This window comes from Pongo abelii, chromosome 2 (genome assembly GCF_028885655.2).
Source record: "Pongo abelii isolate AG06213 chromosome 2, NHGRI_mPonAbe1-v2.0_pri, whole genome shotgun sequence".
In the NCBI taxonomy this organism is placed as follows: domain Eukaryota; kingdom Metazoa; phylum Chordata; class Mammalia; order Primates; family Hominidae; genus Pongo; species Pongo abelii.
Genome location: NC_085928.1, coordinates 15,503,643 through 15,527,874, shown reverse-complemented (window position 1 = coordinate 15,527,874; position 24,232 = coordinate 15,503,643). Strand labels below are relative to the sequence as shown.

The 24,232-nt window shown below is 40.4% G+C and overlaps 1 protein-coding gene and 1 long non-coding RNA gene across 15 annotated transcripts in view; one reads left to right on the top strand and one right to left on the bottom strand.

Annotated features, from left to right (window-relative positions):
- Positions 1 to 147: 147 nt before the first annotated feature.
- On the top strand, positions 148 to 23,042 carry LOC129058463 (uncharacterized). Of its 5 annotated transcripts, none has more exons than XR_008523564.2 (6): positions 148 to 1,037; positions 3,566 to 3,614; positions 3,734 to 3,821; positions 4,911 to 5,004; positions 8,339 to 8,434; positions 12,512 to 13,350. It is a non-coding gene; the product is annotated as an uncharacterized LOC129058463 (long non-coding RNA). The 5 variants fall into 5 exon arrangements; XR_008523567.2 differs by lacking the exon at positions 148 to 1,037 and adding an exon at positions 2,969 to 3,194; XR_008523568.2 differs by lacking the exons at positions 8,339 to 8,434; positions 12,512 to 13,350 and adding an exon at positions 22,469 to 23,042.
- PARP9 (poly(ADP-ribose) polymerase family member 9) overlaps positions 5,137 to 24,232 on the bottom strand; it is a 39,842-nt gene continuing 20,746 nt past the window's right edge. For all 10 annotated transcript variants that reach the window (XM_003776155.5, XM_054551406.2, XM_054551401.2 and 7 more), the window contains exons 7-11: positions 22,541 to 22,598; positions 17,564 to 17,944; positions 14,103 to 14,242; positions 13,347 to 13,521; positions 5,137 to 5,956 (exon numbers count right to left, since the gene is read on the bottom strand). In XM_003776155.5, coding sequence (XP_003776203.2) covers positions 5,577 to 5,956; positions 13,347 to 13,521; positions 14,103 to 14,242; positions 17,564 to 17,944; positions 22,541 to 22,598 — 1,134 coding nt within the window. In that variant the 3' untranslated portion in view covers positions 5,137 to 5,576. The remainder of the gene's footprint in view (positions 5,957 to 13,346; positions 13,522 to 14,102; positions 14,243 to 17,563; positions 17,945 to 22,540; positions 22,599 to 24,232) is intronic.

The following is a 24,232-nucleotide window of genomic DNA, read 5'->3' as shown; positions in this document are numbered from 1 at the left end:
GCAACAAGAGTGAAACTATGTCTTAAAAAAAAAAAAAAAAAAAAAAAAAAAAACCAAGAATATACTGTTAAATTAGGTTGCAGTTTGCTATGTATGAGGTAGCTTTAGGCCAAACTTAAAGTGTAAGTTATTACACTTACTGTTTCACATGTATAGGAATGCAATCGATTTACGTATAACTTGTATTTAGAACCTTGATGCATGCTCTTATTAATTCTAATAATTTGTATCTAGATTTTCTTGAATTTTCTTTCTTTCTTTCTTTTTTTTTGCGAAAGAGTCTCTGTCACCCAGGCTGGAATGCAGTGGTGTGATCTCGGCTCACTGCAACCTCCACCTCCTGGGGTCAAGTGAATCTCGTGTCTCAGCCTCCCAAGTAGCTGGGATTTAACAGGCACACACCACCATGCCCAGCTAATTTTTGTATTTTCAGTAGAGATAGGGTTTCACCATGTTGGCCAAGGCTGGTCTCGAGCTTTGGCTTCCGGTGATCCGCCCACCTCGGCCTCCCAAAGTGCTGGGATTGTGCTGGCTCCCAAAGGCATGAGCCACCATGCCTGGCTTGAATTTTCTGTAAACAATCATCTTCTCTATGATCAATGACATTTTTATTTCTCCATTTTTAGTTGTCCTTCCTTTCTCCCTTCCTTCCTTTTTTCCTTCTTTCCTTCCCTCCCTCCCTCCCTCCTTCCTTCCTCACTCTCTCTTTCTTTTTCTTTTCTTTCTTTTTTTTTTTGAGACGGAGATGTCCAGGCTTGAGTGCAGTGGCCCTATCCGGCTCACTGCAAGCTCCGCCTCCCGGGTTCACACCATTCTCCTGACTCAGACTACAGCCGCCCGCCACAACATCAGGCTAATTTTTTTGTATTTTTAGTAGAGAAGAGGTTTCACCGTGTTAGCCAGGATGGTCTCGATCTCCTGACCTCGTGATCCACCGGCCTCGGCCTCCCGAAGTGCTGGGATTACAGGTGTGAGCCACCGCGCCCGGCCGTCTTTTCTTTCTTATTATGTTGGACAGGACCTCTAACTGATTGTTGGTGAGTAGTAATAGGAAGCATTTATTGTCTCATTCATTATTTCATAGGGAATCATTCTAATGTTTAATCATGAAATACTTGTTTTTGGTAGCTATCCATTAATGAATTGTCTATCAGGTGATTTTTTTTCTAAATATTGAGATGAGCACAACCTTTAACATATTTATATGGTGAGTTACACTAATTGATTTTTGAAAGTTAAATTATCCTTGCATTTCTGAGGTAAACCCAAGTTCACTATGATTTACTTATTTACACAGAGCCAAATTATAATTGTTAATATTTTCTTTAGAATTTGTACATCTACTTACATAATTCAATTCATCTATAATTTTTTTATCTTATACTGTTTTCTATTTTTTGGTATCAAGGTTATACTTGCCCTAAAAAATTTGTCGGGGAGTGTTCCCTCTATTTCTGTTCTCTAGAAGATTTTATTTAAGATTGGAATACTCTGTTCTTTGAATATGTTGTAGAATTCACTAATAAAGTCAAAATCATCTTAGCCTGTTGTATTTACCTGTTTGCTTGGTAGGTAAATTTTTAAATACCAATTCAATTTATTTAACAGATATTAGAAAATTCAGGATTTCTAGTTCTTCAATCAATTTTGGTAAATTATATTTTTCTAAGAAAGTCTACATTTTGTCCAAATTTTGAATTAGCCAAAACTGTTTCTAGTTACTACTTTTAGATCTCTATTGTGTCTTCGTTACATTCTTCTTTTATTAACAATTTCTATTTGTACCTTTTCTTATATTTTCTTGATCAGTCTTACCAAAGGTTTGTCGGTTTCTTTAATCTTTACCAAAAAACAGCTATTCATTTTATTGTTCTCTGCATTGGATATTGTTTCTATTTCATTATTTTCTGTTTATATTTTCTTTCTTCAAGTTTGTTCTGATTTTCTTTTCTTAAGTTAGATGTCTGCCTAGCTCATTGATTTATTCCTTTATTTTTCTTAATATAACCCTTAAGCTTAGAAAGAATTTAAGCACTATTTTAGCTTTATGTCACAAGCTGTGATAGTAATCTTTTCATTATCATTCAGTTCTAAATATTTTCTATTTTGTTATGTTTTCATGACCCATGGGATATTATTTTGAAGATTATATCTAATTTCCAAACAGATTTATTTTAAGCTATTTTAAAAATTGAATTATATGTTAATTGCATAATGGATGATGGCCAGAGAACATAGACCAACTGAGAATATCTTTAAAACTGTTGAATTTAGTGATTTCTTATCTAGGGTCTTTGGCAAAAAGTAAATAAATAAAAAGAAAATTGTTAAATTTGGAATATGGTCAATATACATAACTGTTCAGTGTCTATTTAAGAGGACTATGTATTCTCTCATTGTTGGGTGGGGAATTCTATACATATAAATCAAATAAAAATTGTATAACTCAATTCTATATTCTCACTAATTTTTTTTTTTTTACTGGGTCATCTACAAGTTACTGAGAGAGCTGTTAAATCATTATGATAGTGGATTTGTCCCCTTTGCCTATAATTCTGTCAGGTTTTGCTTTACATAGTTTGAGTCTATGCTATTAAATGCATATGGGCTTAGCTTTATTTCTATTCCTGATGAATTAAACCTTTTGTTATTATCAGGTAGCTATTTTTATCCCTAATAATCCTTTACAACTTAACATCTATTTTGTCTGATTTTATTTTATTTTATTTTATCTTTTGGAGACAGGGCCTCAATTTGTCGCCCAGGCTGAAGTGCAGTGGTGTGATTTTGGCTCACTGCAGGCTCCACCTCCTGGGCTCAAGTGTTCCTCCTGTCTCAGCCTCCCAAGTAGGTGGTACTGAATATAAGTTCAGCTAATTGTAGAATTCTAGGCTAACAGTTAACTTCTCTCAGCCCTTTGGAAATATACTAACGTCTTCAGACTTTCATTGTTGCTATTGAAAAGTGTATTCATTTTTTTATGGCTGTCACAAATTATCATGACTTTACTGGATTAAAAGAGCACAAATTTATTGTTTCAAAGTTCTGTAGGTCAAAAGTCAGGAATGGATCTCACTGGGCTAAAATCAAGGTGTTGGTCAGCTGGCTTTATTCCTTTCTGAGGGCTCTTGAGTTTGTTTCCTTGCTCATGCAGATGTTGGAAGAATTCAGTTCCATGCAGTTAAAGGACTGAGGTATGTTTCCTCACTGGTTGTCAACTGGGAGCTACCCTTTACTCTTTGGAGCTCCTCTCTGATCCTTGCACATAGCCTCCTACATCTCAGGATCAAATTCTTCCCATGCTGCCATCTCTTTCACCAGCTAGTAAGCATTCTCTACTTTTAAATACTTTAGTGATTAGATTGGGCCCACCTGGATAGTCCTGGCTAATCTTCCCATCTGAAGGGTAACCTTAATTACTTCTGCAGAGTCCCTTTTGCCATGTAAGGTAACATATTCATAAATTTAGGGGATTAAGGTGTAAACATCTTTGCAGGGTGTGGGGAGGACATTATTCTGCCAAACAAAGAAATTGGCTGTCAGTCTAATTGTCTTTCCTTTGTAGATGATTTGGCTGTTCTCTCTAGCTGCTTTTAAGATCTGGCTGTTTCTTGGTATGTATTTCTTATTTATCCTTGTGAACACTGACTCTCCTCCATTCTCTTTTAAAATTCCTACTAAGCACAAACTAGATCTTTCTTTACTCTTTCTTTCTCTCTTTCTTTCTTAACAGGGTCTTGCTCTGTCACCCAGGCTGGAGTGCAGTTGCTCTATCATGACTCACTGCAGCCTCAAATGCTTGGACTCAAGCAATTCTTCAGGTAATTTTTGTGTGTGTGTGTGTGTGTGTGTGTGTGTGTGTGTCTGTCTCTGTGTGTGTGTGTGTAGATGGAGGTCTCACTATGTTGCCCAGGCTGGTCTCAAACTCCTGGCCTCAAGTGATCCTCTCACTTTGGCCTCCCAAAGTGTTGGGATTATAGGAGTGAGCCACTACGCCTTGCCAGCTAGATCTTTCAAATCTGTCCTCTCACTCTCAGCTCAGCTCTGCACCACAGGCCTCAAGCGTGTGTGGATGCTTCAGCACCCATGTCCAAGCCTCATACCTACAGATGGTCATCTATTGGCTATTCTTGATGCAGACTTTGGCACAGTCCACCCTCAGGAGGAGGGATGCAAGAAAGAAACCCAATCAAGCCCTGGAAGTAGACTCAGAGCTGTTAGGGCAGGAAATTTTGGGGCTCTGCATTCCTAGTGGGTGATTTAGGAATGAAGAGTCTGGGGTCCAGATGAATCCAATCTTTTGGCCCTGTGGACTCCTCACCTTGTGAGCATGGGCACAACTGGAGGAAGGCTAGAATGAGACCCTCTTAAGTAAGGAGCCTAAGGCAGGGGGCCTCTCAATCCAGGGGTACAAGGCAGATCCCCTCTTACTCAGATCCAAGGGCAGTGCCATATGAGACAACAAGCACACTTCTTTCAAGAGGGAGAATGCTAGTAAGGTAAGGCAAGGAAGAGGAGGAAGTGTTCTGTGCAAGAGGTTGAGGATGTGAGGTCAGGAAAGTTTGGAAGTACAGAGAAATATGGATTTAAAAGTAGGGGAGAGATGCATGGTGAAATTAGCTGGCCTCTACATTGCAAGTAGAACTATGTAGTCAACTTTGGGCATAGTTACAGCAGATTCAGCCTTTATAAAGGCTATTCTTTCTACCTAAACAACTCTTCTGACTGCTGCTAATTTGCTACATCCCTTATGTTCTCAGCTTGAATTTCACTTGCTTTAGGAGGCCTTGCTCCAAGCCCCTGATTAATCTATCCCTCTCCCTCTTCAATTTTTCCATGGAGTCTGTAGTTCTCTTTTTGTTATATCTAATCACACTTGTTAAGTTGTCCATACGTTTTTGATTATTCAGGCTAAAAGGTTTATGAAGATATATGTCTTGTCTGGCATCATATCCTGGGACCCACAAAGTGACTGAAATACATCTGGTGGTCAATATATATTTGGTGAGTTGATAATATGTCCTCATGATGTTTGAGTGGCATTGCTTGACGTAGCTGAATCCAAACAGAATATCAGCTTTTTTATGTCCTTCCACTTCAAATTGTTTCATTTTACACATAATTTTTCAGAGCCAGTTAATCAGACAAAGATGATTTATTTTCATACATAAAGCACTTTATAATAGTCTCTGGAAAATCTAAAATCATTCTGTTATCCTAATATTTTTATACTATCATCATTTTAGAAAATAAAAGGCCTGGGTTATATACTAGAAAAATTTCTTCATTATATGCAAAATATTTATCTCCTCTAGTAAAGGAGATTAAAGAACAACTGCAAGAGGAAGAAAGGTCCTGAAAGTGTTTCATTTGGTATCTACCTACCCCAACCCCAAGACATAAAGACAGATAAAGGCACTAAGATGCTAGTATGTGGCTAGTCCTTTCAATAACCCAGTCAGTCCATACAGATAACCCATGGGATATATTCAAGCCACTCTTTGAGCCATCAATGGTCATTATTTGGTTAGTTCACTCAAGGTAAGGCCATACCAGCTGTTAAAATGATGTAGAGATTAATCAACAGGGCTGCCACTTGTGAATCCCCACCAAGGATGCTGTGCAAAGGGTCTCATTGGTCCTGATGAGTAATCTTGTGACTGTACATATTCCTGGGTGCATGTCCACAAATACTGAGGTATAGCCTGCATGCCACTAAAAATAACAAAGGTTTCAGGGCTGGAGACATTGTCAACCACACTGTCATGACCATCTATAGCTCCAGGACTCAGTGGTGGGGGAACAATATTTAACAGATGTCCCTGGCAGAAGGAGCCTGTGAGTACTTCAGCCTCAAACACACAGATCAGCTTATCTGCAGCAGAGATTTTCTTGGCCTTCTCTGCCAGGTTTTTGAGGTTCTTAGTGAAGTATATGCCAGCTCCGTATTTTGGATCTGATAAAGGAAAAAAAAAAATAAAAAGATTATTATAATGTGGTAAATGATATTGCCAATTTGGGTACTAATATCTATTCTTTCTTTAGTCTTCCAAATAATCACTTCCTCCTGATTCTGAGTTCCTGTGTCTATAGCAAAGACACTCAAAATTGTTCCTTGAAACAAATTACCACTGACACCATCAACATAATAATAACTTACATTCAAATATACCATTAGGGCTGGGCACAGTGGCTCACACCTGTAATCCCTGCACTTTGGGAGGCTGAGGCGGGTGGATCACCTGAGGTCAGAAGCCTGGCCAACATGATGATACCCCGTCTCTACTAAAAATACAAAAATTTAGCCAGGTGTGGTGGCAGGCACCTGCAATCCCACCTACTCAGGAGGCTGAGGCAGGAGAATCACTTGAATCCAGGAGTCGGAGGTTGCAGTGAGCCAAGATCACACCACTGCACTCCAACCTGGGCAATGAGCGAAACTCTTAAAAAAAAAAAAAAAAAAAAAAAAAAAAAGAACCATTAGTGTTCATAGAGAAGTTAATGGTTTTCAAAGTATTGCACATTGATTAGATTAAATTATCTGTGATTTGGGTAGTAACTCCACGTAAAAGACAAAGATCTGAGATTCAAAGAACTTAGATTCAAGTCAGTATTATCAACTAAGTAGCTGACAGAGCATAACAAAAGGAAGGTTCTGTTTCACTTAGAACATTGTCTGACTTTGGCCGGGCGCGGTGGCTCACGCCTGTAATCCCAGCACTTTGGGAGGCCGAGGCGGGCGGATCACGAGGTCAGGAGATGGACACCATCCTGGCTAACACGGTGAAACCCCGTCTCTACTAAAAAAAATAAAAAAAAATTAGCTAGGCGCAGTCAGGGGTGCCTGTAGTCCCAGCTACTCCGGAGGCTGAGGCAGGAGAATGGCATGAACCCAGGAGGTGGAGCTTGCAGTGAGCCGAGGTTGCACCACTGCACTCCAGCCTGGACGACACAGCTAGACTCCGTCTCAAAAAAAAAAAAAAAAAAAAAAGAACATTGTCTGACTTCTACATGCTACAAATAGGGATATTTCCAGAACTCTCAAGAAGATGGTTTGAAAATAGCATCGAATAAGAGAAGACAGAGTGCCTCCTAACCTCATGAACAGCATTACAAGAAAAATATGTCATCTGGGCCCGGTGGTACACACCTGTAATCCCAGCACTTTGGGAGGCCAAAGTGGGTAGATCGCTTAAGCCCAGTATGGGCAACATGGCAAAACCCTATCCCCACAAAAAATACAAAAATTAACCGGGCGTGGTGGTGCACACCTGTAATCATAGCTACTCAGGAGGCTGAGGTGGGAGGACTGATTGAACTCAGGAGGTTGAGGTTGCAGTGAGCTGTGATGGTGCCACTGCACTCCAACCTGGGTGACAAAGTAAGGCCCTGTCTCAAAAAAAAAAAAGGAAAGAAAAAGAAAAATATGTCAAGGGGAATGTGGAGTATATAAAATGTCAGCGTGCATACTTCATTGTTTAGGAAAAGCACTCCTGGATTTGGAAGGACAGACGCATTCTAGTCACCAGGAGGATATTGTGTACTCTCCATGGGTTAGCACAATACCTCATGAAGAATCTCCACGTGCATGTTATCTAGGTCCATGCTCACCAGGCAACTTTCCACCCATCAGGCACTCTGGGGACTGTGATACTAAGGAAGATATGCCCTATTCCCACCACTAGAAATAAGTACTCTCCATTCTGACACATTGCTTGTGATCTGTATTATCTTCTTTGGGGTATTAAAAACACTCAGGAGGCTGAGGGCCAAATTCTGGATCTCAAAGTAATCCCTGTTCAATGCCCTTTCTGACCTCACTTAGAGGGAAAAAAATTATACCTTCTTTGATGCCATATTATCCTTCCTTCCTTTCCTTTTTTCCTTTCATTTCCTCCCTCTCTTTCTTTATGTGGGACATAACCAAACACTTTTAGGCTCAAGAGCAGCACTGAACAATAGAAATGTACTACGAGTCACACATGTCGTTTAAAACTTCCAGGCTGAGTGGCTCATGTCTGTAATCCCAGCACTTTGGGAGGCCAAGGCAGGAGGATTGGTGGAGGTCAGGAGTTTGAGACTAGCCTGGGCAACACAGTGAGACCCAATCTCTACCAAAAATAAAAAAATTAGTCAGGTATTGTGACACTCACCTGGATTCCCAGCTACTCTAGTAGCCACATTTTAAAACGTTTAAAAAAAAAGGTGAAATTAACATTTTTATTTAAGCCATTCGAGATGTTATTTTAACATGTAATCTATATTTTAAAAAGTATTAGATATTTTACATTCTTTTGTAGTAGGTCTTTGAAATCCGGTGTGTATTTTATACTTACAGCATCTTTCAATTTAGACCAGCCACATTTCAAGTGCTCAATAGCTGCATGTAGCTAGTGGCTACAATATTGAACAGTGCAGCTCTGGAAATTTAAAAGTGAGTAAGATACGATCCCTATTCTCAACATTTCACAAAGGGAAGTCTCTTCATGTAAACAGATAAAATATAGTACAATTTATGTGGCAAGGTAATATTTTGAGATAAAAATCAAAGATTTTCTTTCCCGGGAGTTTCTTCTTGCTCTTTGTTCTTCCACCTATTGAGTCCTTGCTACTTCTTATTAAGGGCGAAAAGGATAAAGATGAGAACAAAGTCTATATATAAATATACGTATAGTTTTTTGAGAACTGCCTGCTGGGTGCAGTGGCTCACATCTGTAATCCCAGCACTTCGGGAGGCCGAGGCGGGTGGATCACGAGGTCAGGAGTTCGAGACCTCGTTTCTGTTTATGAGTGCATGTATATATATATATATATATATATATATAATTATTTTTAATTCACAGAAGAGAGTATGGTCTTGAAATTCTGGCTTTCAGAGTTAGCTTTTCTGAGAGGAAAAGGGCTTTTTGAACCAAAAGCTAAAAACCAGAAGGATTCAGAGCATGGGTTGGTTTTTTTTGTTTGTTTGTTTGTTTGTTTTTACCATAAATGACAGAGCAGAGAGTAATACAAAATATTCTAAGAACATTTTTCTCATTTCAAGACAAATGAAAGTTCTTACTTCCAGCTGGTGGGAAGAGAAGTATCAGAAGTGATGTGACTAGAGCTCTTGGGGGAGCTTGGGAAAGGGCTCCCTTTACTACCCCCACTCCCTTGAGAGCCCTTCGAGTTAAGAGGGGGCAGAACAATGGAAATCTCAGAATAAGAACAATTGGAGGGACTCATAGAGCAGACAGGACCCTGGCCTGACTCTGGTGGGTGCAGTCCCTCATCCAACTTCATCACCTGAGTGGAGAGTGGCAATGGCTGGAGAAGTCTCTGGAGCAGGTTAGGACCACTACCTAAGACCCTGCATTCAGCTTGGAGGATGAACATGCTCAAAAATTTCCTGTGTGGCAGGAGGAACACAGACATGGCCTGGAAAGGAATTTCTTCAGCATGGAAAAGACATAGAGTGGCCTGTGCAGACACTACCTGAGTGTGAAAGGCACAGGAGACTGCTAATGACCAAAGCTCGGGTGGTTTATCAAGCAGAGGACAGTGGGAGCCATAAGCCAGACAACCCTCCCCACAATGCCTCTCCCAGCGTAGAGAAAAGAGGAGAAAAGGGACAAACATTGGAGGAACTGAGTTTCAATCTTGAAGGGACTATGAAAACTCTGAAAATGACTGAGTTCACCTTGAACTGTCAAGATTCAAATTTTCCACATCTGTGGACATGGGGAACATGAGAGTTGGGTAAAGTTCCATTATAGAGCCATAAAGGAAATGAGTTCTATGCCTGAGTTTCGTAGGACTATAGATTTTAGTACTTATTAAAGTTATAGATGTCATAACAAAGGAATGGAGGTATGCAGGAGCACAGAGGAGGAAGATACTTACTAGGCCTGCAGGCCTGCAGGAAAGATGCCAACCAGGAGATGCCATTTGTACTATGTCTTAAAGAATAGGGGTTTGTAGCACCGAAAAGGGCAAGGAGGGAAGTCATTCCACAGACAACGGGATAGAGGCATGAAATTAAACAGCATGTTTAGGGAACTCTAAAAAGTTAATGGCTGCAGTCTTGAGGAACATAGTGGGTGATGACTGCTGAAATAATGTGGGAGCCATGGCCTTATATTCTCTGCTAAGGAGTTTGGGCTTTTATTCCGTAGGCAACTGGGAATACAGATATTGAGCAAGAATGTAATTTTTAGCATGATAATTCTGGTGGTAAAGGATAGATTAGGTAGGGGTGTGTTTTGTGGCAAGGAGAGGACCTAGTAATAGTCTAGGTCTGAAGGAAGATTAACTAACGCAGTAGGAATAGAGAGGTGAAACTGGGCTGAGATCTTCATGAGACCGAATCACTAGGACTGGGTGAATGCCTGGATATAAGGGTGAGGGAAAAGGAGGAATGGAGGACGATAATGTTTCAGGCTTAGGAAACCTAGTAGGTAGATGGTGATGATATTAACCAGGTTAGGGATAATCAGCAAACAAAGGGCATATTTCTTAGGGAAAATCATAGCCAAGAAAAGGGATCAATTTGAGGTACCTATGCGACATCTGGGTAAAGATGTCAAAAGGAGAGTCAGATATATGAACCTGCAAGTCAGGAGAGAGGTAGGGAGTTAAGAGTTGGAAATTCCTAAGTTATCATCATTGAGGTAGAAGCTGAGGCCATGGGAACAGGTGCCATCACCAAGGGGAACATTGTAGAGGAAAAAAGAGAGAAGATAAAGAATGGGCAACAGATGAACTCGTGAGATTATAAATTGTAAGGGCAAGAACTCTATGGTTTTTTATTTATGCTCTATTTCTAGTACCCCTAGCACAGGGCCTGATTCATAGAATGTGCTTAATAAATACCTGTGGAACAAATGAATCAACCCAATAAGAAACTGCATGTGTAGATGCCTTCTTGCTGCACTCAACCAAGTCCTACAAGCAAGAGATTTATTCAGAACTGGCTGGAATGCAAACATAAATATAAAAAAGAAAATAAAGGTTTGTTAACAGAAGTTCTCTCTCCTTTGCCTGTGGGTGGCCATCTAAATTGACTGAGAATCCTATAATTTGGAACATTGCAGGGCTGAAAAAGCTAAGAGCTTTTGTACTCCAAATAACAACAGCTTCAGTGGTAGCAAGATTGGTATCTCCTGGGCTTGTCTGGCACCTTCTGTTAAGGGTTCTCACTAGCCTACAGAGATGAGTCAGTTGGTGCAGGTCACATTATGGGTCATGTCTGAGTTGCCTCAAGGCAGTGGCTGTTAAGTTAAGGGATAGAGAGAAGGGCAGAGCACACAGACAGCAGGTAAGAGACCAAAATCTTGAGTTGAAAGACTATATGGAGACAAGATCTGTGGTTAGGTTATAAAGACATAAACTTAACCAGAAGAAATTAGGCCTCGTGCCCACTGAATTTTTAAAGGAACTATATTGCTGAAGAAACCACAAGGCTGGTTGCAACAGCTTGAGCACATTCTAGCCTGTGAGACAATCCATGGCTCCCTGATAGGCAATGAACCTGGAAATAGCCAAGGGCCACAATATATAAGGAAAATTTTCCCGGAGTGCAAAATAAAGGTTTTATAACATGGATTAGGGAGTCCTCCCTATACCTGTTCAGCAGCATGTAGGTAAGTGGTGTGAGCCGGTGGCTATTGTGTGTTTTGCTTCTCCCCTTTCAACATGAGAGTTTTCATTGCAGTTTTCCTGCTCCTTTTCATATCACTATATAATGAGTATGTTGGGGGCAGTATCGTGCCTTTAAGCTTTAAGAGAGAACTGTCTGCTGGGCACAGTGGCTCATACCTGTAAGCCCAACACTTTGGGAGGCTGAGGTGGGCGGATCACGAGGAGCTAGAGATCAGCCTGGCCAACATGATGAAACCTCGTCTCTACTAAAAAAAATACAAAAATTAACTGCATGTGGTGGTGCATGCCTGTAATCCCAGCTACCTGGGAGGCTGAGGCAGGAGAACTGTTTGAATCTCAGAGGCGGAGGTTGCAGTGAGCCGAGATTGTGCCACTGCACTCCAGCCTGAGTGACAGAGCAAGACTCCGTCTCAGAAAAATAAATAAATAAATAAATAAAGAGAGAACTGCCTGAACTTGAGCTGATGATGAGTCTGGCTAAGACCTTGGGACCATATTCCTTGGGAGGATAGTGGGTGTCTTAGATGTTTTAGTAAGAAAGATTGTATAGATGTTGGGTAGGCAAGTAGCAGAGCTCTGCCACAGGACTGAAAAGAGAATACGCACTAGATTTGGAAAATAAGAGCACAGCGATGATCTTAATGAAAGTAATTTAAGTAGAAGTAGTGGGTGGGGATTGCAGAGAAACCAGCTTTAGGAGCAAATGGAAACTGTAGATTTTTAAAGACTTTGCTAATGAAGGGACTATACTGATCATCACTTTCCTGGTTGCCCCAAAAGGCTTCTTAGTGGGGATTCATTTCTCTATTTTTATTCCCAGTAATTGCCTATGTTCAATATTTACCCCAAGTTTTACCTGTGTTCTCTCCAGAACAAAGAAAAGATGATTTCTAGAGCCTTCGCATCCTAGAAACCAAGTCTATTGGAATTGACTCCTCAGCAAGGATCATGCTACATATTTTGAAAGATAAAATCAAGAGCCACATATTTAATGGACCAAGCAAAATCAAGCCACCCCGCTAAGTACCTCTCCATAATTTTTACTAAATTTCTTTTCCTCTTTTGGAGACACCTAAAGCCAGAAATCTTCATTAGTGACTGAGGAGTAGAGGGGGCAATATAGGAATTATATATGCAATGTTTTTGTACATCTGAAAAGAGACATGGGAGTTACACATAGAACTCCTATGGCTGAAGAGGATCTTAAGATGTTATGCACTTCACCTGCCAAATGATACCTAATTCATTCACTAGCAGGCTATAGGAAATAAAGGGATGAAAGAGAAAAGACCAACTTTCTTAAATTTAGGAAAATGCCCTTTTAATTAAGGGATGAGGATGGTTCAGTGCTGTTGGCAATAATTTTGTTGAGATAAGTAAGGCAAAAAAAAAAAAAAAAGCCTCAACATGTTCTCTGCAGATAGGACACAGAAACACATAAAGGAGAAAAACAGTGAACCGTAGTTCTTACTGCTCACACTTTTCATCAATGTAAAATGCATCAGCAACAAAAGATACGAAGGAAAAGTAAAAAATACCACTCTTTCCAAAATACTTTGTGACCTGGCTCATCATTTCTGACCTCTAAATCACAGTCACAAATGATCCCTTCCCTACAACAACAAATGCTATTAGTGGAAGAATCTACTGATGTCAGCTCACCAAATCCCACAGAGTAGCCCCAATGATGAGGCATTGACACCTACCGCAAGGTACTGAGTACATTCTTTGAAAGCCAACTCTGCATACCACATTGCAGAACTGGTATGGGACTTGCTGAAACAGCCTATGGCTCACAGGTTGCCTGTGCAGTTTTTCTTCCATCATTTTCTTCTTTCTTTGAAAGGCAGCCATAAGGACCTCATTGTCTATCTTCTCTACCTAGAACCATAGAAAAGAAAGACTGAAAAAGAGGCTAGAGAACCGCTCTTTAAATTATACTGCTTCAAAAATAAAGGAGCTTATGTGCATAATATTACTTTGCATGCAATTCGCTTTTCATATAAAGTTGCAAAAGAGTCTCTCTTCCCTCTAATCCTCTATTTTGATTCCTTCTTCAAAATTCCCTGCCCCTTCTCTAATAAATTCCTTTAACAAAAATTCACTGATGTAGACATAGTCTCTGCCCTCTTAAGCTCATAGTTTAGTGAGATAGAAAAATAGGTAAACAATTATAACATAGTGTGGTAAATGCTATTCCACTTCTTTTATTTTGCTCAAAGACGGGCTTCCTCGATCTGGAATCTTTGCTTCTGTGTGTCCTGATGTCATTTCTACCTCCCAATTCCAACTATATCCCTCGTGCCTGCCCTGCCCTGCTCTCTTTTCAGTCTTACTGACCTAGGATTCCAAGTCCATGAGCAGCCAGCTTAGAATCATCAGCAGGTGAGCTTTTCCTTTGGCTACAGAAACAAGTTAATTAATAACAAAATGAGCCAAATCCTCCCCTTTGTTAGATATACCTTCATAACCTGCAAACCACATTTTTCAAACTGTTTCTTTTGATCTAGAAGCTCTTGAGTTGGAGGCGCAGGATATTTCAGAAATATGATATTTTCTTTCATTTCGTCTTGGGTTTTTTGTTGCTGATTAGTCCGCCGTCCTAAAAATGAGTAACACAAAAACTTTACTTCAATGCTCTGAGAGAGGAAAAAAGAAATTTAATGAAACAAATTCTAGAAATTTAGAGGAAGGGATTAGCCAGTTTAAATTGTGTGCCTCATGTGTTTAGGACATGCGAGGAGAGCTATAATACTATGAGTGGTCAGGATAAAATAAAGGGGTAATAAATTTGTCTTTGGATGATTTGAATCATGAGGCTAAGGGGATGTGAGTAAAAGGAGCATAATATATACTTGCTTCTCCACAATCAATGCTGTAATGATGAGAAATAATTGTGTCGCTCATAGGAAATGTTTTTATTTCTAGCCCCAATGCCTATCAGCAAAAAGAGACACGCATTTGAAAATATTAAGTAAGGAATGATGGGAAATGACATGACATTCGTAAAACACTTCAAAATGTTCAGTTTCCTTCCTTATTTGATCATTATAGCACCACCACGAAATAATTAACACAATTTTACAAATAAAGAAATTGAAGTTCAAATAAGTAACTTGCCCCATATCACACACCTAGTAAGTAAAGAACTAAGATTACAAACCTGGCTTTCACCAATGTTTTTTGTGACAAGACAAAATACTTGGAACATGTATCAATCATATACCACCCAATGAAGAAGAGCAAAATTTGTAGATTAAGAGTCTATGATGTCTTGTTTTTCCTCCCTTCCCCTTTTCTCCTCCTCCCATTTCCCTCCTTCCCTCTCCTTGTTTCCTTCCTTCCTTCCTTCTTTCCTTCCTTCCTTTTTTTCCTCCCATCCTTTTTTTCAACCTGTTTTTGTCCAAGGGAGCTCCTTACTGGACTAAATATACAGGTGGACAAATGAAAACCAAAAAAGACTTGTTTTCTCTTGGTTTATTTTCAGTTTGACTTAAGACCAAGTATACTAAAATGACCTAATCCCCGGTTCATTATCTAATTGAATGGGCTCAATTTAACCACAAAAAGCAGGGGACAAATTGAGGGGAACTCACTAGAGAGCCAAGTTGTAAATCTGAGAAAGTAGGAGGGACAAAACTCCATAGCAGAGGAGCTGCAAAACCCAGAAACTTCAACAGAAGACTGTAAATTAACTTTGGGGAGCAATAGCTCATATTTATAAGGTGTAATATTAGAGTTCAGTTTACTTGAGTTCAACAAACATTTGCCAAGCTCCTCCAACATGTCAGGCACTGGGCTGGGCACTGGGGACCCAAAGATCACAAACTTCTGCCGTTGGAAATGCCTACCAGGAAGGATTAAAAGAGTGGCATAAAAGAGAGGCCATGCCTAACTTTGATTTAAAAAATAAAATTATTGTTCTGATGGATATTTGATATTCCTTATAATGATAACTCATCTCAAAATTATCCATTTTGTTAATTAAGATCTTAATCTGATTAAGACAGGGCACGTTTGCTTGAACCTCTAAGGCTTCTATGGAATAATATGCTTAGTCATCAACTACCAAAAGTGCCATCTTGTGGCAGAACAAGGGACTTACATGACTCAAAATTGTCAATAACTGGAAGAATTGGCCCACCTTATGATTTCAGTTAATTTAAAGCAATGCCACACACACACACACACACACACACACACAAACAAACAAAATAATGCCACAAATTTTATAGGAGATCCATGTTTCTTTGTATCCTGTTCCTCTAAGCTGACACTGGTGTCAGTTTCAATACCTACATTCACTATGTTTCAAAAACTAGGTGAAAATCATAATCTTGGTTCTTATGCGTGTGTATTCTTTTTATCCATCTTTTTTTGCCACTGTGTTTTCTGTGGGATGTGAATACAATATTTATGGCGAACTCTCACTCACTCTTAACTATTTATTCTTGCGTTATTTTTACAAACACATGGTGAAAATAAGGTGTCCTTTGAAATTTTGCCTCTGAATTTTTGCACCTCTTACTAAATCCATTCTCCACATTGTAACCAATGATCTTTCTAAAAACACAAGTCTGATCTTAACTTTGCTTAAAATTCTTTAAGGTTCCCTATTTGTTTCAAGAAACTCTCTGAACTCTTTCACGTGATTTATAAGGTCTTGCATAATCCAGGCCTTGCAACAATCTTATTTCTTGATGTTTTCTTTGTTTGCCTAACTTCTACCTATTATCCAGTTCTCCATTTATGACACCGGTGATAAGCCCTTCCTTGACTTCCCAAGTCTGGGTTAGGTGCCTCTCCGCAGTGCTCCCAGAGCACTTTCGCTCTCCTCTATCATCACTAATCTGTGTGGTCGTCAAGGTCCCCCATTAGACTTTGAGCAGGAACAATGTCCATCTTGTTTATTGCTGTAGTCCTTGCACCTAGCACAATGCTTGGCACATCATGGTTGCAATATGCATTAATTGAATGATATCTATCTCTATCTCTATCTCCCAAGATGGCATTTCTTTCTTCTTCTTCTTTTTTTTTTTTGAGACAGAGTTTCGCTTTTGTTGCCCAGGCTGGAGTGCAATGGCTCGATCTTTGTTCACTGCAACCTCCACCTCCTGGGTTCAAGTGATTCTCCTGCCTCAGCCTGAGGATTACAAGCATGGGCCACCATGCCCGGCTAATTTTTTTGTATTTTTAGTAGAGACAGGGTTTCTCCATGTTGGTCAGGTTGGTCTTGAACTCCCGACCTCAGGTGATGTGCCCACCTCAGCCTCCCAAAGTGCTGGGATTACAGGCATGAGCCACCGTGCCCAGCCCCAAGATGGCATTTCAATAGTATAATTTCCTAGTTAGCTCTAGGGCTCTGTTAAAAGGACCTCTCCAGATCCAAATTCCCACATGTATCCTGATGAGTTTAGCCCCACTGAATGGGAGATTCTTGAGTGTACCTCACTTTACCAATGTATAATTTCACTGGCGAGAGGGCTCAAGGTAAGTAATTTTAGGGTTCCTAATGCTGTCAGTAACAAATAAATACAATAAAACGTGATAAAAGAAATAAGTTATTCAGATGGAATGTGTCTACACTTGAGTGCTGCCTCTGAAGAATTAGAAATGTATACTTTTCCCCATGGCTTGGGCTTGAGTTTTACCACTGCCAAAATTCCATGTACTTGCCTCTTAGACAATCAAGGTTATTACAAGTAAATAAAATTGTGTTTGTGTATGTGTTCACAAATAACCCTGATTGTCAAAAGAGAGCAAAAAAATAGCTCACAAAGGTTTATGATCTAACAGAGAACCAGAATGTTTGATCCCTCTTCTCTCCTTCTGTCTCTTACCCACATCTATACACACACGCTCACACCCAAAAGAAGAAACAATGGGGAGAATTTACTTTCTAACTTAATAGAAAGTTACTCACCTAACAAGCGCCAAAGGCCTCGCTCCTTTTTCCTTGCCACTTCCTCCTGTACTTTACAAAGCATATCTTCAATGTTCATAACCACCTCAATGAGGTCAGCCTGGGCTCCTTCAATCTCTAACTCTGTCCTTCCTGGGCTGATAATTTCTGTGATGGAGACACTTGAAGTTTTCTGAAGCTGAGACAAAATGTCATGTTCCTTTCTCCCAAGGTACAGAATATGATTATTCTCAATGATGTGGTGGTTCTGGAGACTCAGGATTCTTTGGATCCATGCGTGGGCCTCATACACCTCTTCCATGTTGAATCCCATCAGATTGATGGCAGGAGATCTAGCTTCAAGCCCATTTTCTCTTTTCTCCTCTCTGGTTGACTGGGGGACTGAAATGACTATAATAAGCAACCATGGAAGACTAGCAGTTTTTTTTTTTTTTTTTGAGACGGAGTCTCGCTCTGTCTCACAGGCTGGAGTGCAGTGCTGCGATCTCGGCTCACTGCAAGCTCTGCCTCCCGGGTTCACGCCATTCTCCTGCCTCAGCCTCCTGAGTAGCTGGAACTACAGGCGTCCGCCACCATGCCCGGCTAATTTTTTGTCTTTTTAGTGGAGACGGGGTTTCACCATGTTAGCCAGGATGGTCTTGATCTCCTGACCTCGTGATCTGCCTGCCTTGGCCTCCCACAGTGCCGGGATTACAGGCGTGAGCCAACATGCCCGGCCGACTAGTAGGTTTTAAAACAGTGCAGAACAAAACACCATGGCCAGTGTTTTACCCCTATGATATTGTCACCACCGTCAGCAGTAGCAGCTTCAATTAAGTACCTATCTCTGAAAGCTGCATTGGGTATGAAGGAAATCTACCTGTATCGTTTACAGCCTCCTTGGGAACACAGAGTTTAGCTTGTAATGGATTAGCTTTATCGTCTCTTGCCTCTGCTATGTTGCATTTGTCAGTTCACAGATGAGTTCACCTTGTCATCTCACCCTGGATGTTAACTAAGTATTATTTCCTGCTGAATAGGATTTTCCTTAACCTCTTGCTACTAGTTTTAAAATCAAACATCTCTGAAAGACACAGAGCTTGAAGAGTCAAAATTATTTTTTAAAAAACAAACATGAATCTCTGATTTTAAGAATAATACATGTTTATTATTTAAAAATTGGGAAATTATCGACATATAATGGAAGGAAGAAATACCTGTAATTCCACTACTCAGGATTCCTCACAACCTTATGAGACAGATACTAGTAGTTGTCCCAACTCACCAACAAGGAAACCGATTCACAGAGTCATTAAGTAACTTGCCCATGGCTATAGGACTAGTTAGTGGTGGCCATGAAGCCAGTAGGTATGGGCATCTGACTCCAGTGCTCCCACATATGCCTCCCAGTGAGTAATATCTGAACAGCAGTGGAAATTTGCATCTTTCTCCTGGGATCTCAGTTGTGTGGTACAGGAGCTACAAAAGAAGTATAAGGACAGACCTAGAAATAAGATGGGGAGGATGGCCTTCCTCTGAGTAAAGATAAAAAAGACAAAAGCCAAGGCTTTAGACAACAGTAAGAAGTAACCGAGGTTTTATTTTGGAGGCATACTTTGTTTTAAACCCTTGTTCTGTCTAGGAGATTATATTATTTTTTAGGAGAAAATAAAAACAATGCATAGTGATATTGCATTTATCCATTATTATCAAGAGAAATTTCTTTTTCTTCTTCTTCTTCCTCTTCTTCCTTTCTCCTCTCCCTCCCCCTCCCCCTTTCTTCTCCTCCTCCTCCTTCTACTTCTTCTTTTTTTTTTTTTTTTAGAGACGGGGTGTCACTATGCTGGTCTTGACCTCCTGGCCTCAAGCAATACACCCACCTTGGCCTCCCAAAGCACTGGGACTACAGGCATGAGTCAGCATGCCTGGCCAATACAATAATCATAATCATCATCATAATAATTTTTTTTTTTGAGACGGAGTCTCGCTCTGTTGCCCAGGCTGGAGTGCAGTGGTGCAATCTCGGCTCACTGCAAGCTCCGCCTCCTGGGTTCACACCAGGTTGTCACCCAGGCTGGAGTGTAGTGGCGCAATCTTGGCTCACTGCAACCTCCACCTCCTGGGTTCAGACGATTCTCCTGCTGCAGCCTCCCGAGTAGCTGGGATTACAGGCGCCTACCACCACACCCAGCTAATTTTTGTACTTTTAGTAGAGACGGGGTTTCACCATGTTGGCCAGGCTGGTCTTGAACTCCTGACCTCGTGATCCGCTCACCTCGGCCTCCCAAAGTGCTGGGATTACAGGCGTGAGCCACTGCACCCGGCGAATAATTATTATTCTAACTTTAGTATATGTGTTGGCAAAGTGAGCACTATTCTTCTAGATAAGTAAATTGTTCGGATCACTAAAGGATAATTCTTCTAGCACCAAAATACACTGAATTTTAACTCTGAGTTATCTATTTAAATAATTTATTTTTTTGAGACCAAGTCTCCCTCTGTTGCCCAAATTGGAGTGCAGTGGCACAATCTCAGCTCACTGCAACCTCCACCTCCTGGGTTCAAGCGATTCTCCTGCCTCAGCCTCCTGAGTAGTTGGGATTACAGGCACACGCCACCATGCCTGGCTAATTCTTTTTTGTATTTTTTACTAGAGATAAGGTTTCACCATGTTGGCCAAACTGGTCTTGAACTCCTGACCTCAGGTGATCCACTTGCCTTGGCCTCCCAAAGAGCTGGGATTACAGGCATGAGCCACCGTGCCCGGCTGAATTAAATATTTCTAATGATAATGTACCACCTCTCTGCCTTCCTAAATAGTTTTTTGTTTGTTTGTTTGTTTGTTTTTTGTTGTTTTTTTTTTGAGACACAGTTTCCCTCTTGTTGCTTAGGCTGGAGTGCAACGGCGCGATCTTGGCTCACCGCAATCTCCACCTCCCACGTTTAAGCGATTCTCCTGCCTCAGCCTCCCGAGTAGCTGGGATTACAGACATGTGCCACCATGCCTGGCTAATTTTGTATTTTTAGCAGAGATGGGGTTTCTCCAAGTTTAGTCAGGCTGGTCTCGAACTCCCGACCTCAGGTGATCCGCCCGCCTCAGCCTCCCAAAGTGCTGGGATTACAGGCATAAGCCACCATGCCCGGCCCTTCCTAAATAGTTTAACCTTTCCTTGATAATCTGAGATCATCATAATTAATCATTTTGTTTATTTGTCACCCAGGCTTGAGTGCAGTGGCACAATCATGGCTCACTGCAGCCTTGACCTCCCCGGGCTTAGGTGATCCTCCCACCTCAGCCTCCCAAGTAGCTGGGACCATAGGCATGCACCGCCACACCTGGCTCATTTTTGTATTTTTTGTAGAGATGGGTTTCAACATGTTGCCCAGGCTGGTCTCGAACTCCTGACCTCAAGTGATCCACCTGCCCTGGCCTCCCAAAGTGCTGGGATTACAGGCTTGAGTCGCCATGTCCTTTCATTAATCATTTCTATGTCAATTATGGTCCTGTGCTATATAATTCCTTTACAGATGTCCTCAAGAATTACTGAATTAAACGGTGACATTTGCTGCCATTATTCAGATTAATGACATACAGACCTTTTTATGTTCCTTTTCTAAGTTATCCTCACCTAAAACTCCTCTTATGTACCCACTATGGATTCCCTGTGGTTCCCCAAACGTGCACTGGATTTCTTTGCTCCTGTGGGTTTTCTCTACCTTGGATGCCCCACCCTACCCTCTCTGGACATTGGAAATCTTGCCATGCTCAAAGCCCAGCTTAGAACCATCTCATTCATGAAGCCATTCTTGATCTTTTCCAGTCAAAAGGAATCCCTTTCTCCTCTTAGCTAACTGGGGAGTTTGTCTATCTTCCCAGTCATTATTTATTGTCTGGCATTTGTTTAATGCTTTCAATTTATAGAACATTTTACATACATAATCTATTATCCTCACAACGTCTGTTATTATCATCATTATACAGATAAATAAACAGGATCATAAAAGGCACAGTTCCAGGCCAGAACTGTTAATGCTCTCCTTCCTTACTTACAGCACTGCCAGGCCACTGAAAATTCCATCTCTGTCTACCCAAACTCCACTAAAATAATGACATTATATGCCTGTAATCCCAGCATTTTGGGAGGCGGAGGCAGGCAGATCACTTGAGCCCAGGAGTTTAAGACCAGTCTGGGCAACATGGCGAAACCCTGTCTCTACCAAAAAAATAAAATAATAAAATAAATTAGCTGGGCGTGGTGGCATGTGTCTGTAGTCCAAGCTACTTGGGAGACTCAGGTGGGAGGATGGCTTGAGCCTGTGAAGCAGAGGTTGCAGTGAGCTGAGATCACGCCACTGCACTCCAGCCAGAGTGACAGAGCCAGAACTTGTCTCAAAAAGAAAAGAAAAGAAAAGAAAATATGCTCGGCATCAAAATTGACTAGGGAGCATTCAAAATAGATATGCTTGGCCCAGACCCAGAGTCCCTGAATCAGCATCTGTAGAGTTGGGACAAATACATATTTTGGGGGTTTTGCATGTGTTTGTTTTTTAAAGTTTCCATTATGATCCCAGTGATTACTTGGGTTTGAGTAACATTGAGTTAACCCATTTATCTGGCATTACTGAGATGTGTTTTCCGTAATTACAATAAGTAACCCTATTTAGATGTTCAGAGCAGAAAGAGTGACTGAATGCCAGTTTATGGAAGCCAGAACTTTTCCTTGGGAAAAAATTGTAGATATCTATTTAACAATCAACCACCCACATCTTGGATTATCCACTGCAACTCAACCTTCCTCTGTTCATATCATGAAACTGGACCAAGCAAGAATAGAATCATGATCAGGGTATAGAGTAGGCAGGTATCCAAGCAGGACCACAGTGCAATACGTTTGGCTTATTTACTCTTCTTCTTCCCTCTGTTAGTTCAGATGATCAAGAATAGAATGAGCCAATGGTGGGCGACACTACTTATTGGCCTGTGAATTTCTTACTCACCACTGTAATTGTTCAAACTCAGCATCTTGGACCTCTTTGCCATTTCAGCACTGAAAGCCTACAAGAAGCAAAACAGCAGAGAGTCATAAGCAGGGCTGACAGCCATTGTCATCAAAGTCTCCCTCTCTGCACACACAGCACTTGACCTCATCCACTCTGTCAGTCCCATTCCTACTACCACAAATCTAAAGCAGCCTTTAGGAAAGTCCCAGAGAAGAGGACCACAGTCTATTAGAACACGGAAAGAACAAGCATAGGAAAAATGGAGATGAAATCAAAATCTGGTATAAATAAAGAAGACTATACATTCCAAGACAAAATATAACCGTGCATTCATTCAACAGATTTTAATGCCCTGCTTGTGCTAAACTAAAGCCGTGGATATGTCACTGAAGAAGAAAACTATAGGTAACTAATAAAACACAAATTCATTTAAAAAATGGTATACACACCAAACTTGGTCTGTAAATTGAATAATAAAATAATCTGTTTTATATAAGTTAATTCCTATAGAGTGCTTAAAATTGTTCCTGGCTTGTAGTAAACATTAAGTACATGGTAGTTATTGTAATTGTTATTATATGAAAGTCTATAGACAAAGATTTGTGCATATTGCAACACAGATCCATTAACATAATGTCTATTAGAAATAACACATCTCACTTAGCTTTTGGAGCCATGGTATTCACTGTCTTCCTTGTTCAAAGTAGATACAATTGGCAATACAGATGGTCCTGACTTACAATGGTTTGATTTAGGACTTTTTGGCTTTATTGATGGTGCAGAAGTGATACACATTCAGTGGAAACTATACTTGGAATTTTTAATCTTGAGCTTTTCCCAGGCTGTTGACATGTAGTAAGATGCTCTTTCGTGATGCTGGGCAGCGGCAGCAAGCCAAGCTCTCAGTCAGCCACGTGATCACAAGACTAAACACTGTATTCAATAGGTTACATGAGATATGCAACACTTTATAAAATAGGCTTGTGTTAGATGATTTTTCCCAACCATAGGCAAATGTAAGTGTTCTGAACATGTTTAAGGTAGGATAGGCTAAGCTATAATGTTTGGTAGGTTAGGTGTATTAAATGCATTTATCTCACTACAACTTCTTTAGGAAGAAAATACATGCTTATTAGAAGGCTTATTAGAAGATGTATACATTATGTCTGCACACATACCTCCATGTGGATATAATGTAATGTTAATGCTGAAAAGAGCCTGAAGGAATGGTCAACATTGACTTTTAATGTAAATTACTGTGTAAAATAATCCTCTTGTTTGAGTTACAAAACTGAAAGATGTATCATTCTCTGTGTTTCTGTTTAATGGTTCAGAACAAGGCTTTGAGGGCAGACAGACACCAAGGTTGATCTTGGTGTCATGTAACTAGCTGTGTGCATATTAACCTCTGGGTTATGTTTTTGGGTTTGTAAAATGGAGACGACAACAGTGGCTTCATCAAAAGATTAAGGGGAGAAGGAAATGAGACACCTTCTTAGCACAGTGCCTGACAGACACAATACATGGCACTACATATTATATACACATACACACACACATATACATACACACATATATATACGCACATATACACACACACACACACACACACACACACACACACACACATATATATATATATATATTTTTTTTTGAGACAGCCCTGGCTGGAGTGCAGTGGTGCAATCT